Raw genomic sequence first — 15,626 nt, 5'->3', positions numbered from 1 at the left:
CTTTTCTGTCAGTGAGATTGTTTTTCATTGAAGAATTTGAGCTTCAACTTAAACAACTATCTTGTAATTTGGCCTTGTACTTGTCTCTAATAGATCAGTGATTCGGCACTGAGACACACAGGCCTCTACTGCAACCAGCTTTCATCGACTGACCTTCTCAAAACAGAAGCAGATGGAACCCAGGTCAGTAAGAAAATTCTGAGCCCTAAGCTGCCAGAGGCACTCTAGAGATGCACGAAACTTTGTGCAGCATTGTGGTTAAGAGGATGACCTTGGGAGTCAGACCTGGGTGTGAGTCCTGGTCCTACTCTTCTTAGCTGTGTCATCTTGGGCATGTTAGGGAACCTCCTGAGCTGCTGTGTAACCAAGAGACTAACAAGATACCTGCTTATAGGATTGTTGAGAGGGTTAAATTGTTGAGATAAACTTTCATAAGGTTTAATTTAATGTGGCTACTAATTACTATTTTGTAAATCAGCGGTTCTCAACCTGTGGGTCGTGACCCCTTTGGCGGTCGAACGACCCTTTCACAGGGGTCGCCTAAGACCATCCTGCATATCAGATATTTACATTATGATTCATAACAGTAGCAACACTACAGTTATGAAGTAGCAACGAAAATAATTTTATGGTTGGGTCACAACATGAGGAACTGTATTCAAAGGGCCAGAAGGTTGAGAACCACTGTTATAAATAAACAGTGCTCAAATTCATATGTAGTCAAAATACCTCAAAAGATCTCAGTAAATTCAAGTAAAACAAAATGTTTGCTGTGTACGCTGCCTCCTTATTAGAAGTTTGTTTTAAAACAAACACATTTGTAATAGCTTAATGGAAAAAAATAAAAATAAATTTTAAAAAAGCAAAAAAAAAAGCATGGGTGGCCACTTTTTTATATTGACCTACATTTGGAAATGTTGGAGGTTTTAATTCGCTAGGTAATTTTGGTTTAGTATTTAGTCTCTTAATAAGTGGTTTAAAAAATTTAAGTACCAGCATTATGCTTAATGTGGCGATACAAAGAAACGTGAGACATCTTTGCCCTTTTGATGAATTATGTGAAGAAGAGAGGAAACAAAGTTATGAAGTAAATGCTCGTGGTTTGCCAGGCACTGTGCTGGGCACTATGCATTACCTCATGTAAGCTTCACTTTACCCCCAGAAGGAGTAGTATTCCCTTTTTCCCACAGATGCAGAGACAACCTGAGGAGGTTTGATTATATGCACAATTCACAAAGCCAGAAAGTGGCAGAGCTGTGGTTCAAACCCAGGTCTTTCTAACACTAAACTTGATGCTCTTTCTGCTACACCACTGAGGGCCTGCTGAAAGATAAAACACATAGACTGTACACATAAATTGTCACTCAAATTTTCGTTACAAGTAACAAGAGACGTGAGTGTTTTTTTAAAAAATAGTTAAAATTGCTGAGATGGTTAGATGAGCATTTCCATAGGAGATGGGACTGAACTGGCCCTTGAGGGATAGTTTGCAAGACCAACTGAAGGAGAAAGGTCTTCGGGCTAGTTGTTGGAAGCTAGGGTGGGGTAAACTTGGAAGTCTAGAGGATTGGAAGTGGAGGGTCCGGAGACAGGGAGACAGTGGTATATCTTAGCATAGTGCTGGGAAACCAAATTCACTGAAGGAAGGCAGAGGGTTTGCAATAAGAATTCATAGGAATTAAAATTGGTAGAATGTATTGGGGCAAACTTCCAGGGGCCATGAATGCTAAACTTAGGGATATGGATGCAGTCCTGCAGACGTGATCCTGAGAGGAAGCAGTGACCCAAGTGCCAGTCTGGGCTTCATGTGGAGGCGGGGAGGGGAGAGAAGGAGCCTGGGCAGCAGCTCTGGAGGAGCAAGGTCAGTTAGGAGGCTGTGTCCATTAGGAAAAAGGATCTGAGTCCTGTGGGGCCGAAGAGGGGATTCTGTGATGGGAAGATGAAGTCTTCATTCACTAGAAGTTTTTTAAAGTCTCACACCTACGGAGACTTACACTGGGCAGCTCAACAAAATCGGTCAAACAAAACAATCAAGACTTGAAGTAAAAACGATTCTGGGAAAGCTTAAGAGGTTGGGACTCGGTTCCCACACCACCCCTTGACCTGGTAAACCTGAAGCTCTCTTTGCGTCTGGCCTCGCCTGTCTGTGAAGGTGTGGCAGCACTAGAAGTCCTTGGAGGTCTGGTCTAAGGGACCTCTGTCCCAGCATTTGGAGTCCTGGGATGAGGAGGAGGCAAGACAGGACAGAACAGGAAAGGAACACAGAAAAGAGACGCAAGAAGAGGGCTGGTAGGGAGATTGTTGACATGGGAAGAGAGCAAGGCCAGGGGGAGTTCTAGAAGGAAAAGTAGGAGTGAGGAGTTAGGGAGAACGAAGGTGAGGGAGGACACAGAGGCAGCTAGAGAATAGATTCAGACAGTTGGTATATTTTAGATACACAAGGCAGAGCCCAAAAGAAAACAACAAATGGAAGCATGTGGAGGCAAGAAGCAAAATTTGGGAAAGTGGGGAAAGAGGAGGATGAGGAGAGAGAGGCCAAGGAGAGAACTGAGGCTAATCTAAGTAGAGTTCATTCATCGGGCACTAGAAAAGCTCAGGGATGCCGACTTTAGCTGAAGGAGAGTAGACTGGAGGTGTCGCTGGATCGAGAGGACCAGGGGCTAGACTGATATGGCAACTGGATCACTGAGACATTTGACATTTGGCCAGTGAAGGTTGATGGAAAACAACTTTTGTTCAATTAGGATAAAATTTTTTTCAAAAAGCTGAATGTGATTGGCATGAATTAGTGACAAATGGCCAAGAAATGCACCATTAATCTAAAATACTTCAGGAACCTATTAAACACGAGGCTCAAGTTGGCCAAAAGCTTGAGACACTTAGTTAGATGTACTTAGATGACTGAGAAGGCCTTTCGATTCTTGGTCTGGAACATTTACAGTGTGATATTGGCCTTTATCAGTTCTACAAATGACTTTTTAATAAGACTGATTGGTAAAGACTAACTTCTGGTTTTGTTTTCCCAATAGAAAATGCTGTAACTATGCAACTGTAGACATTTTAAAGGAATAGTTCTATTATTACTGAAAGTAGTTAAAGGGAAAATTCACACTGTTCTCATCTCGTAATTTACTGTTATTTTTACTTCATGTGTTTAAATGGATTATCAGGAAAAAAGTTAAATATAAAATTGTTCTGCTAATATTTTGCTGTAATTCTAAAGGCAATAAATAAATATGTAATAGTACATTTAGGTACTTCGGGACATTAACTTTAGTAATTCTGATGTCCTGATACTGAATTGTGGTGGTTGTATTTTGCTAATACTGGGTTAAAGTCCTTAATTTTCTAACATCATAAAGATTTTTTTTATCCTACTAAAGTTATCTTTAGAATGCTTTTGAACCAGTTTTCCAAATAACGTGTTGTTGTTTTTTTAACCCACCACTGGATACCCAGTCTCTGAAACTGGGCTTTTCCCAATCGTGGCAATATTAGCAATAATGCTCACTTTCAGTATTGATGGCAACCCTGTAGGAGGCTTGACCATTCCGATTTTAATTTATTTTTAAAGTGTGAACTTTCCAGAACCCTGAGCAAAATGAGTGCAGCGATTTTCTTTTTGTAGGACAAGAAGACAGAAGAGTTCTTCTCTGTGGTGACTACAGACTAGAGGAATGCTCTAGTGAGTTTCCACTTCAAGTAGTACCCACTCATAAGCCGGGGGGGCAGACCTTTCTGTCTAAACACATCTTTTATTTGTGTTCCAGCAGGTGCAACAGGTTCAGGTGTTTGCTGACGTCCAGTGTACAGTGAATCTGGTAGGCGGGGACCCTTACCTGAACCAGCCTGGTCCACTGGGAACTCAAAAACCCACGGCAGGACCACAGACCCCCCAGGCCCAGCAGAAGAGCCTCCTTCAGCAGCTACTGACTGAATAACCACTTTCAAAGGAATGTGAAATTTAAATAATAGACATACAGAGATATACAAATATATTATATATTTTTCTGAGATTTTTGATATCTCAATCTGCAGCCATTCTTCAGGTCGTAGCATTTGGAGCAAAAAAAAAACACGGAGTTCACTTTTGTTGGGAGATTGAGAGATGTTTTTGTTTCTTTGTAAAGGCCTTGGATATTGAAAAATAACAAGGCAGAACAGTTGGACAATCTATTTCTTGAGCCAAATTTAATTATTCTTATTTTTGTAATCAGTCATTGGCTTCTTATCTGGATGAAGGCCTTTGGAGGAGCGCCAAAAGGACAAGCTCCGCAGGGAAGACAGAGCCCCGCCTCTGCAGGCTCAGCTCCGACGCTGCCCAGGAAGAAGGGCCTGTGCCCTCACCAAAGGCTGGGACGTGTCTCTAACCAACAGCCCTCCCGACCCCAGGCAGCTTGTGTGTACAATCAGCTTCTTCTAGCAACTCTGTATCTGTTGGCTTCAAGAGAATATTTTGCCTCCACATGTGTACCCCTTTTTTAAAGATGGATTTAAACCAAGATGCCTCCAGGAACGAGGACGAAATGAGTGTATTCAGAGGAATCCAAAAAATACAGTTTGGGGAAAATGCAATAATTTTTGATGAGATGGGTGCAGGACAAGAAGCGAGTTCTGTCAATTATTGTAGATACAATCTTCTGATTAAATCTGGGAAAAGGCAGCCTGTTCTTTCTGCTTTTATTGTATTAACAGCTGACGTAGCTAAAGTTATTTAAAATAAAATTAAGTTTATGATCCAAGTAGCTTATTTTTCCCTTTAAATCTCACTGTAAATATCTTTGATTTCTTGTAGAAATTTATTTCCTTCTGTTTAATTTTATGGCTTTATCATACTCTTGATTTTTCTATATTTGTGTGTGAAATATAACATTGATTGAATTGCAGTTATATCTGGCTAGTAATATTTCATTATTTTAATAACTGTGATACCATGTATGGATTTACTTCGGGGTTCAAATCAAAATGCCAACTGCCGGAAAGAGCCGTTCCAGATGAGCTAGAGCTCGCACTGCCCTAGTGTCTCGCTGGGATCATCTGCCTTGAGAGCAGTGTCAGGAATTGTCACCAGAAGTGCACAGGCTACTTGTACAGAGAAATCAGTACTCAAAGGAAATCTTACTTTTTTTAGATTGACTTTGGGAATTTTAATTTTCATCAGTGCAAATATGAATTTACTCTGCTCTGAGGCTAACTGGTACCATGTTTTCCCTTTGTGTCTTGTCACTCTGCCACATCTTGTCTCGTCCTGGCCTCTGAGGCAAGGACCCAGTGAACTGACTTTCTAGTTCTAGAAGTTGTGCTGCAAGGCCAGGAAAGCTTGAGAAAGGTATTGTGGAAGAAGCAAAGGTAGACCCCCATCACTCACTTTACCTGCACTCCTGGCCTGTGAATGATGACAGCACCTGACATTGCGCACCAGCTACCTCTGCTTCCACGGCAGAGAAAAGGCCATAAGAACTCACAGTGGAAGAGGAGCTTGGACTCAGACATCAAGGAAGAAGCCATTTTCCCAGGTCCTTCTCTCTGCGTCTCACCACCCCTAGTTACAAATCACTCCATTGGACAGCATCTATTCAAAAAGTATAATACCGAATCAACAGATTGGCAGAAGGGCTCACATGGGTAGCAACTATGAAAGAGAAATAGGACACTCAGTTACAAACATTATCTCTTTTCCTTTTTCAGAAAAATGCATCCCCAATGTCATTCATTCCCAGCTTGAAAGCCCAGCCATATTACTCTAGTCCCTACCAAACTGCTCTAGGATATCATCTCTGTTCTGTTTGTGATATTTAGACTTGCAGACTTCAGGAAGTTCACCTTTAACTTGAGCATTCCAGATGAAGTTTCCTGACTCAGTACTTTCGCATAAGGACTAGAAAAAAAGTGGTAAGGAAAATTGGAGATGCTAACATCCTCCTCCATCCCAACTGCACCTTAATGTATGCATGTCACCTTCAAGGTTTTATAATTGCACTGTTTGTTTTATGTATGTACAGATTGAAATTATTGCTACATTTGAGGAAAATAAAATTGCTTGCTTCTATGTAATTCCTGTCATTCCACAGGAAATGCACTTTTCCAGCTGCTGAATAGAATTTGTTTAACAACCTCATGGGCTGCCTCTTCATTTACAGGGAAGAAGTGAAACCTACATCCTGCAAGAATTGCCAAAGCTCAAAATGACTAATGGGTAATTGAAGGATAATAAGAGAAAGAATCCCTGAAGCCAGAGATCCTGGAAGTCACCCTAATGCGAACCAGCTCAGTGAAATTTGAGAAGGTCAAAGTGAAGTCCTGACAGTGGGCCTAGAGGAAATTCTGACTTTGACCATTTGTCTGATGATTAAACACGCTGGTCCGGCTGTTTGTTACCCAGGCGATCTGGTCCCCCCAGCACTTCAGAGTCACACAATACCGTATCTCTCACTGCTATTGGCTTTTATATACTAACATTTATTATGCAGATGTTGAATCTTACTTGAGGAGACTTTCAATCTGACAGGCCCTGTTTCTTATTTGTGTGTGTTTAAGGCAGCTTAAATCCACTAATACTTGGTTTGCTGTGTGTGGGTAAGGAGGGTAAGCAAGTGTGATACCAACCAGAGGACAGGGGTGGATGTATATCCTATACATGTTCCTACACACAGATACACACGGATTTGGTAGCTATTGTCTGAAATAATATTTATGGGGAACAGACCCTTTGTTTCCCAAAGTTGGGATAAGGTAAAAATACTTCTCTGCAATGAGGCTAAACTGATTTAAATTTATCCTAAAGTAGTTGTGGGAAGGCCAATAGAAAAACAAATAGAAACAATTGAGGGAACAGTGAGGTTGACACGGAGAAACTTCATCTTTATGGTTTTGCCTAAGATAGGTTCCATACCTAGAAACTGTCTTCTGGATCATGACAATCAAAGAAAAAGAAAGGACACCTGTCTGCTCACACAGTCGTTGGGCTGATTTCCCGGCTGACTAACTGGTCTTCCCAGAAGGCAGCTCCACTTGAATAAAGTGATGGATTCAGAGCAGGCTTGATCCTGGACCATTGCCGTGTCTCTGAAAAAGATCTGGATGACTGAGATCCATACATTCTTTTGATTGGTGAAAACTGCCAAAGGAAGCATTCCTCCACCCAGAACCTTTTCTGCCACTGCTAAATTAGTTGGTTTTTTTAAATCCTCACCCGAGGATATTTTTCCGTTGATTTTTAGAGAGAGGGAAAGACAGAGAGAAATATCGATGTGAGAGAAACACGTTGATTAGTTGCCTCCTGCACGTACCCCAACCAGCGCCCAGGCTGGGGAACAGCCTGCAGCTGAGGTACGTGCCCTTGACAGGAATCAAGCCTGGGACCTTTTAGTTCGCAAGCTGACGCTCTGTCTACTGAGCCAAACCAGCTAGGGCTAAATTAGTTTTCTTTATATTTTTTATTTTTATTTCTATAAGAGCTCTTAACATGATTAAAGAAACACAAAGCTCTGGCCTCTTCCACTCATTTAATACATTGTATTGTCTTTATCCAAGGTAGTAGGGACAGGGAAGGATCCAGACAGACATGGACCCTTCTTCCCAGAGCTTATATTCACCAGGGGGGACTTTGTGCTTATAATCAGAATTGGATTATGTTAGTGAGACCTTGTCTGTAGAGTCCAGGAAGGTTTCCTCGAGGAAGAAATGGCATTTGAAGTGAGGTTTGCCAGATGGTGAGGAAGTAGCTAGTGAAGAACAGTCTAAGGAACAGCACATGTAGAGGCCTGGACAGAGGAAGGGACCCTGGAGAGCTGGGTTTTTAAATTGTTAACTGGTGTTTCTGAGTTTTCATAACCATTTTATTAGAATTACTAGGGGCTCAGTGCACAATTTCATGCACCTTGAAAGGAACCGTGGGCTGAGAGGCTGCAGTGGGCACAGGGGTGGATCTCAGCCCATCCTCAGCAACCCTGCCTGGCCCCTCCCGCTTCGGCCTCCTGTCCCCTGTCTGCTGGCAGCCCCGCTCCTGCTGCTGCCGCTCCCACCTGCTGGCGGTGTGGAGCGATTGGGGTCAGTGCCATCAGCAGGTGCAAGCAGCGGCTGCTGCCCCAATCGCCCCTTAGGAGCAGGGGGAGGTGGAGAAGTCTCCAGCAGCCACCACTCACACCTGCTGGTGGCGCTGAGTGATCGGGACCAGCACCTGGCACCGGCAGAGGGTGCAAGTGGGGCTGGCGCCGGCAATGGGTGCAAGTACCAGGCAGGACTGCGGTACATGGGAGCAAAGATTTTTCAGTAACCACCAGAGGCTCAACCTGATGACAGCAACCGTTGCCCCGCCTTGGTCTGGTGCCCCCACTCACCTGCTCTACCATCCTGCAGCAGCCAATGCCCGCCATGTTCTGCACACGCCCCCTGGTGGTCAGTGCACATCATAGCGACTGATGGTTCGGTTGTTCCACCATTCAGTCTATTTGCATATTAGCCTTTTATTATATAGGAGGATGTTAGCGGGTAGACTGAAAAGTAATTGAAATCAGCTAAGAGCTCCAGGAGGAACATGAACTAGGCTTTGGGATCCTCAGTTGGAAATTGTGTCAGCCACTAGCTGAGGTATCTTCCATTACCAGCTCTATCCAGAAGTATAGGTTTTTACATATTTTACACAATATTGTAGTTGATAACAATATTAGAAACATTCAGGAAAAATAAATTTGTACTGTAATAATTTGTAAGGTGCTTTTCAGTACATTCATGTAATCCTTTGTAGTCTTTTAAGAAAGTTCTCGTAAAAAGGAAAACTCTAGCCCTAGCTGGTTTGGCTCAGTGGATAGAGCATTGGCCTGTGGACTGAAAGGTCCTGGGCTCGATTCTGGTCAAGGGCACATGCCCAGGTTGTAGGTTCAGTCCCCAGTAGGGGGCATGCAGGGGGCAGCCGATGCATGATTCTCCCTCATGATTGATGTTTCTCTCCCTCTCCCTTCCTCTCTGAAATTAATAAAAATGTATTTTAAAAAAGAAAGAAAAATTCTAAAAGGTTATAGCAAACACTTTTTACCAATGGATTGGGACTTGAAACCAAGTCTTCCAATTCCAAATTCTGGATTCATTATCCTGCACTATTATGATGTAGGACTAATTCAGAGTCTTATTGTGTGACCTTAGGCAATTTCCTTACATGAAATAACTTTCAAAAACAGGCCTTGAAAAGGAATGAGAACACAAGGGCTGAGGAGAGAGGACCTGGCCCCTTCTCTGAAGACAGGCAGAGCCTCTTGCCCTTTGGAGGACTAAAGGGGGGTGAGCTTTGTGATAAGGTCAGCAAGGTGTCCCACTACAATTTTTAAAAAATGTTTTTATTGATTTTAGAGAGGAAAAGAGGGATAGAAACATCAATGATGAGAGAGAATCATCAATCGGCAGTCTCCTGCATGCCTCCTACTGGGAATCAAGTCCACAACCCAGGCATTGTGCCCCGACTAGGAATCGAACCATGACCTCCAGGTTCACCGGTCGACACGCAAACACTGAACCACACCAGCTGGGCCCCACTAACATTTTAGGAGTGGCAGTCTGTCCATATCTAAACAGGAAATGAAAAGGGAGTTCCATGAGGCTTCAGTGTCATCCCTTAGCTTAAAAGAATTTTGGAAAATGGGTTCTGTGTGAGGCAGGTATAAAATGACTGACAGGATCCTTTTTTGTGAGGCAGGAAATTTGTTTTCTTGGATCAGATCATAGAAGCATTCACTTTTCTCCGTCTCTTGATTCTTCTGCAGATAAAGAATTTTTCTCCTATCCTGGATTTGGGCTCTGGTCGAATTATTTGTGCTTGTCTCAGAAATTTGGTAGTTTGTGCAACCAACAGAACCAAGCAATTCCCACAGGTATCCAAAGCAAGGCTGAGACATGGGCTTGAGAAAAATAAAAAGAATTAAAATATTAGAAAGGGCCCAGCCAGTGTTGCTCAGTGATTGAACGTCAACCCAGGAACCAAGAGATTCCCGGTTCAGTTCCCAGTCAGGGCACATGCCCAGGTTGTGGGCTCGATCCCCAGTAAGGGGTTTGCAGGAGGCAGCCAATCGATGTTTATCTCTCATCAACATTTCTATCCCTCTCCCTCTCTAAAAGCAATAAAAATATTTTTTTAAATTCAATGTTAGAAAGGAGTATCTGTTCCATCAGGTTTCCCTCCCACGACAATGCCCAGCGGTCCCATAGTACAGAATAAAACACAAAACCTTAGACCAAGGTGGTGTTTATTACATGTTTTGATGAACTGTTGCAGGACAGACACTGATGGGAAGTACAGATGCTTGCCTGAATCTGTTTCCTTTCTAATAGTGGAGTTTCTAAATCAGTTAAGGGAAACTTTTCTTTCTACTCTGCCAGCCAATGGGCTAGGCTAATACTCTTGTGCTAATAATCTCTTAGTTTGTACAGCACTTTTAAAAAAAAAATACATTTTATTGATTTTTTACAGAGAGGAAGGGCGAGGGATAGAGTGTTAGAAATGTCGATGAGAGAGAAACATCCATCAGCTGCCTCCTGCACACCCCCTACTGAGGATGTGCCCGCAACCAAGGTACATGCCCTTGACCAGAATCGAAACTGGGACCCTTCAGTCCGCAGTCCGAGGCTCTATCCACTGAACCAAACCGGTTAGGGCTGCACAGTACTTTCACATACAGTATGTCATTTGATTTTCAAAATCCTTTGGAGCAATTAGAGTAGGGCATAGCCTGCTTTTACAGATGGGGAAATAAGCTCAGATTTTTTGCCAGGTGGCTAGAAGTTCTGGACCGCAGAGTCAGTTCTTTGGTTTTGGGATGAAACCTGCCATTGTTCCCACTGCACAATACAACTGAGATAAAAGCACCATGACACAATGACACAGAAAGACTGATGAGTCGCCCTGGCTGGTGTGGCTCAGTTGGCTGAGTGCCGTCCCTTGCACCAAAAGGTCACTGGTTCGATTCCTGGTTAGGGCACATGCCCAAGTTTTGGGTTCCATCCCCAGTTAGGTTGCGTATGGAGGAACAGATTGATGTTTCTCTCACATCAATGTTCCTCTCTCCCTCTCCCTAAAATAAATCAATTTTTTTTAAACCTATTTTTTTTTAAAAACCTATTTTTTAAAAAAAAATTTTTAAAGACTGATGAGTTAAAAATTGTTCTCTGGAACTCAAGTTCCTTAGAAGTTCGGTGGGGTTTCCATTTTGAAAGTAAATTGGACACTAACTTTGGTTTTGCTAAAGTACTGATTTTTTTTTCTTGTTTTAAATTTGAACTATTTGAACTATTTAAATAGTTCTGAAGTGAGTCCCTGCATTCTTTCTTTTCTCTTAAACTCAGTACCACTTACATTCATATGCATCTTAAGTCTACTCTTCTAGCCAAGACCTCTCTCAAAATCTGGTCTTGAATTTCCAACTGGTGAACATTACCACATGGATGGATCCCCACTCCTCAGCACCTCAAACCTAAGTCCCAAACCAAATAACTTCCCCACAAATAAGCTATGGTGTCTCTTATCTGCATTAATTGCATCATCACTCTCAACAACTCACTCCCATTCAACTCTCCAAATTTTGGAAAATTATCCCTTGTAGTGCCTCATGCTATCCTCTTTCTAACCCTGTTAATCACAGACCAAATTCAGGACTTATCTTTCTTTGAATGATTATAGGAACCACTTTTGTGCCTCTTACATTCACCCACCACAGTCGTCAGAGAAATCTTTCTAAACACAACCTTCAGAATCTATTAGTGACTTTATCTTGCCTATAGTTGACCTGAAATAACTCTACCTTTTAAGTATCATAACTTTCAATACTGTAAACAAATGATCTTTATTCTTGAATTTACTGTGTTCTCACTTCCATGTCCATATCATTTTCTTCCATAGTTTGTAATACTTCTTTCCCCTTCCTGCTTGTTCTTCAATTTAGATGCCCTTTCCAAGAAGTCTTTACTGGTCCCCACACTTAGATCTTATTCCCCTCTTCTGTGCTAACTTAACATTGAAGGACAGCTAAAACTTGTGAGGCAATGGTAGCCAAGGGCAGTGGTTCTCACCCATTTTTCCATACACCTTTGCATCAGTAACAATGGTTCACTATTGCCAAGATTCACAACCAGGTAGCACAGTACACACCCTAAGGAAGGAATCTCAGAATCTGTGCAGAAGATGTATATTGATTAAACAACACTAAAATGTGCTTTTAACAACCACTTCTAGAGAAGCCCTCTACTTTCTGTCAGCCCCATGAGAAGCAATGACCTAGCCAGGGGTGGGCAAACTTTTTGACTCGAGGGCCACAATGGGTTCTTAAACTGGACCGGAGGGCCGGAACAAAAGCATGGATGGAGTGTTTGTGTGAACTAATATAAATTCAAAGTAAACATCATTACATAAAAGGGTATGGTCTTTTTTTTTTTTTTAGTTTTATTCATTTCAAATGGGCCGGATCCGGCCCACGGCTGATAGACACTGATCCTCAACTTTATAAGGTCAGAAACTCATCCAGTGATAACTGGGCCTTAGGGTATTGAGACATACAACTCACAGTCACAGGAGGATGGTTCATAATCCAGAATGTCAATTAACCAACATAAAATGGAAGACACAGCTTGAACTACATACAACCACCTTCTAGTATCTAGATGATAACCAAATAGGTAACCCACTATGAGAGGTTAAGGAAGACTGGACTGACAAAACACTGACTTTGATCTTGGGCAAGTCAAAGCTTTTCTGAATCTGTAAACTTGAGACAAGACCACCTGCATCATAAAGCTTGACTAGCACATCTGGACACAATTTCTTCTTTTTAATCCTCACCTGAGAATATTTTTCCACTGATTTTTAGAGAGAGGGAAGGACAGAGAGCAATATCGATGTGAGAGAAACACATTGATTGGTTGCCTTCTGCATGAGCCCCAACCTGGGCCTGGGCCAGGGAGGACCCTGCAACAGAGGTACATACCTGTAACTGGAATCGAACCTGGGACTCTCTGATCCACAGGCTGACTATCCACTGAGCCAAACCGGCCAGGGCTGGACATGGTTAACTTTAAAACGTTTTTACATATAAGGAACTTACAAAGCAGAGGAGATTCTTTTTTTTTTTTAATTAAATCTTTATTGTTCAGATTATTACATTTGTTCCTCTTTTTTCCCCCCATAACTCCCCTCCACCCAGTTCCCACCCCATCCTCCTCCCTCACTCCCCACCCACTGTCCTCATCCATAGGTGCACGATTTTTGTCCAGTCCAGAGGAGATTCTTGTCAAAGATTTATCACCTATTCCAGGGCTTGCAGCACAATTTTTGCTCTATTGAAAAATACATTTTTTTTGGGGGGGGGTAAACTTGGAATGCAAAGCCAGATATAGTGGAAGAACTCTATTATTCCTAACAAAAATGGAAAGGCATTTTCTTGACCCCTGTATGAGTCTAACCAAATCTTCTATTTGAGCAATGACCCATAAATAACATTGCTGTTCACCTACTTTCCCCATCTGAACTTACGAAAAACAAGAGAAAGTACTTACTAATGACAACTTTAATGTGAACCTGTGTTTAACCCTCCAGAAAGTGTCATAAATTACAGGGAAGAGCAAGTTGCCATTGAATGGAGTACATGAGGCTTAGGAATGGATGGCATGCAGTTTCTGGATCCAGCTGACACTCAAATGTATCAAAGCAATTCATAACATCAGTCACTTGAACAATCGGAACTTCTTCAAGCACTGATTCACTTCTTCCTTGGGGTAGGGACGGAGTGCAATGCAAGTGGCGACATTCTCTGGCTGCTCCAGCCATAGCATGTGGTCGATGTTCTTCTCCTGCAGTGTCCCAGCCAGCTCCTTTAGGGTGGCCTCATCTGGGGCCTACAAGAAGCAGAACGTAGAACATCGATGGAACAGCCCATTGAGGGAGTGTCAAGTCAACGGGAAGAAATATGGGGAGGAGGAGGTTCCCCTGAACTGAAAGTGGAGGAACGGATCTCCCTAAGGGGCTGTGGAGCATGTCTCCAGAAGTAAGAGCTTCCTTGCTCCATTTTTCATTCACTCTCTGTAGGGCATTAGATAAATTGCCTGGGGGCTGGGGAGGAAGGGAGAGGCTTAGTATTTCTGTTGAGAAAATGGAGATTTTTCTCTTCCTTCTTCAAATGCTGCATGCATTGTCAGTAATGATGCTCTATGCCAGCGGTTCTCAAGCTGTGGGTCGCGACCCCTTTGGTGGTCGAACGACCCTTTCACACGGGTCGCCTAAGACCATCCTGCATATCAGATATTCACATGACGATTCATGACAGTAGCAACATGACAGTGATGAAGTAGCAACAAAAATAATTTTATGGTTGGGTCGCAACATGAGGAACTGTATTTAAAGGGCCAGAAGGTTGAGAACCACTGCTCTATACATTTTCTAGTCCCCTTGTGGCTGGTGCCCAAATAGTGCTCCCTAATCCTTCAGCCAGCCCTTCAGCAGAAATTACGAAGGGTAAGGAAGGGTAAGATCTGCTTGGCCATCTGCAAAAAGGGCCTTCCCGCTATATTACACCCCTGGTGTTTGTGACGCTGGGTTCAATGTACACTAGGGTTCACCTTTGTTTTCAAGTAATTTGGCGTCATGTCCAGGTCAACGCTTCCGTTTCACTGGCAATAAGAAATCCCGAGTCCTTATCCTGGTCGGTTTTGCGGGAAGGGAGGGTAACAATTTCATCCGGGCGGCGGCATTAAAAGGCCAGCCCAGTGCACTGGTGGAAAGGCGGGTCTCCGCAGCCTCCTCTCGCACAGGTATCACTAAGACGGCCGCAGGGGAGACCGGAGCGGTGAGAGCCCATTTAATAACGGACCCCATGTCCCTTTTTCACTGTCAGGCCCTCCCCGGCCAAGGGAAAACTCTCTGAGTCAGTGGTCCTCAACCTTCCTAAGGCCGCGACCCTTTAATACAGCTCCTCATGTGGTGGTGACCCCCAACCATAAAATTATTTTCGTTGCTACTTCATAACTGTCATTTTGCTACTGTTATGAATCATCATGTAAATATCTGATATGCAGGATGTATTTTCATTGTTACAAATTGAACATAATTAAAGCACAGTGATTCATCACAAAAACAATATGTAATTATGTATGTTTTCCAATGGTCTTAGGCGACCCCTGTGAAAGGGTCGTTTGACCCCCAAAGGGGTCGCGACCCACAGGTTGAGAACCGCTGCTCTGAGTAAATAGCTCACGTGACCCCAGAACCATCCCCAAATCTTAGATGCTAAAGACTCCTCCCACTAACGCCGTCCCCCAACACGGACTCAAGGCCACACCCACTTCCGGTCTCGACTCCCTCAGCGCCCCGCCCCCCGCACCCTCCGGCCCGGTGCCTCACCTCAAGGACCACCTTGCGCATGCGCCCCAGCTCCCGGAGGTAGGCCACCGTGTGCGGGTGGTCTCGGTGAACGTGCAAGGCCGCGGTGGCTGCGTGGCAAGCCTGCGCTACCAGTGCGCCCGCGGGCCAGGAGAATGGAGCCTGCGATAGATCCTTTCGTAACACCAAATACTGTACCAAGACCTGCGGCTCCGCGCTGGGTGCCGCCATATTCCTACCCAGCAGGAAGGCCTGACCTAGTCCGCGGTGCATG

The 15,626-nt window shown here is 43.4% G+C and overlaps 2 protein-coding genes across 7 annotated transcripts in view; one reads left to right on the top strand and one right to left on the bottom strand.

The window, feature by feature from the left end:
- NCOA1 (nuclear receptor coactivator 1) overlaps positions 1–6,118 on the top strand; it is a 169,201-nt gene extending 163,083 nt beyond the window's left edge. For 3 of the 6 annotated variants that reach the window (XM_059660395.1, XM_059660400.1, XM_059660401.1), the window contains 2 exons: positions 94–183; positions 3,771–6,118. In XM_059660395.1, the coding sequence (XP_059516378.1) occupies positions 94–183; positions 3,771–3,941 (261 nt within the window). In that variant the 3' untranslated portion in view covers positions 3,942–6,118. Of the gene's footprint in view, positions 1–93; positions 184–3,628; positions 3,686–3,770 lie in introns of all 6 variants that reach the window. The other 3 variants (XM_059660399.1, XM_059660397.1, XM_059660396.1) reach the window with 3 other exon arrangements.
- Positions 6,119–13,526: 7,408 nt separating this feature from the next.
- On the bottom strand, positions 13,527–15,625 carry PTRHD1 (peptidyl-tRNA hydrolase domain containing 1). Its single transcript, XM_059660413.1, has 2 exons — positions 15,374–15,625; positions 13,527–13,872 (listed from the first exon to the last, which is right to left on the bottom strand). Exons 1-2 carry the CDS (start codon positions 15,623–15,625, stop codon positions 13,702–13,704), a joined length of 423 nt encoding a protein of 140 aa, XP_059516396.1. The 3' UTR covers positions 13,527–13,701.
- Between the last annotated feature and the right edge of the window lies 1 nt (position 15,626).

This window comes from Myotis daubentonii, chromosome 12, assembly GCF_963259705.1.
Source record: "Myotis daubentonii chromosome 12, mMyoDau2.1, whole genome shotgun sequence".
Lineage (NCBI taxonomy): Eukaryota > Metazoa > Chordata > Mammalia > Chiroptera > Vespertilionidae > Myotis > Myotis daubentonii.
This window is presented reverse-complemented; position numbering and strand designations above follow the sequence as displayed.

What these genes read in the sequence shown, in the direction of transcription:
- PTRHD1 (XM_059660413.1), bottom strand. Translation starts at nt 15,625, where the DNA reads ATGCACCGCGGACTAGGTCAGGCCTTCCTGCTGGGTAGGAATATGGCG. An exon ending in TGCGCAAGGTGGTCCTTGAG is followed by an intron (nt 13,873 to 15,373) that starts GTGAGGCACCGG and finishes TGCTTCTTGTAG; the next exon opens with GCCCCAGATGAGGCCACCCT.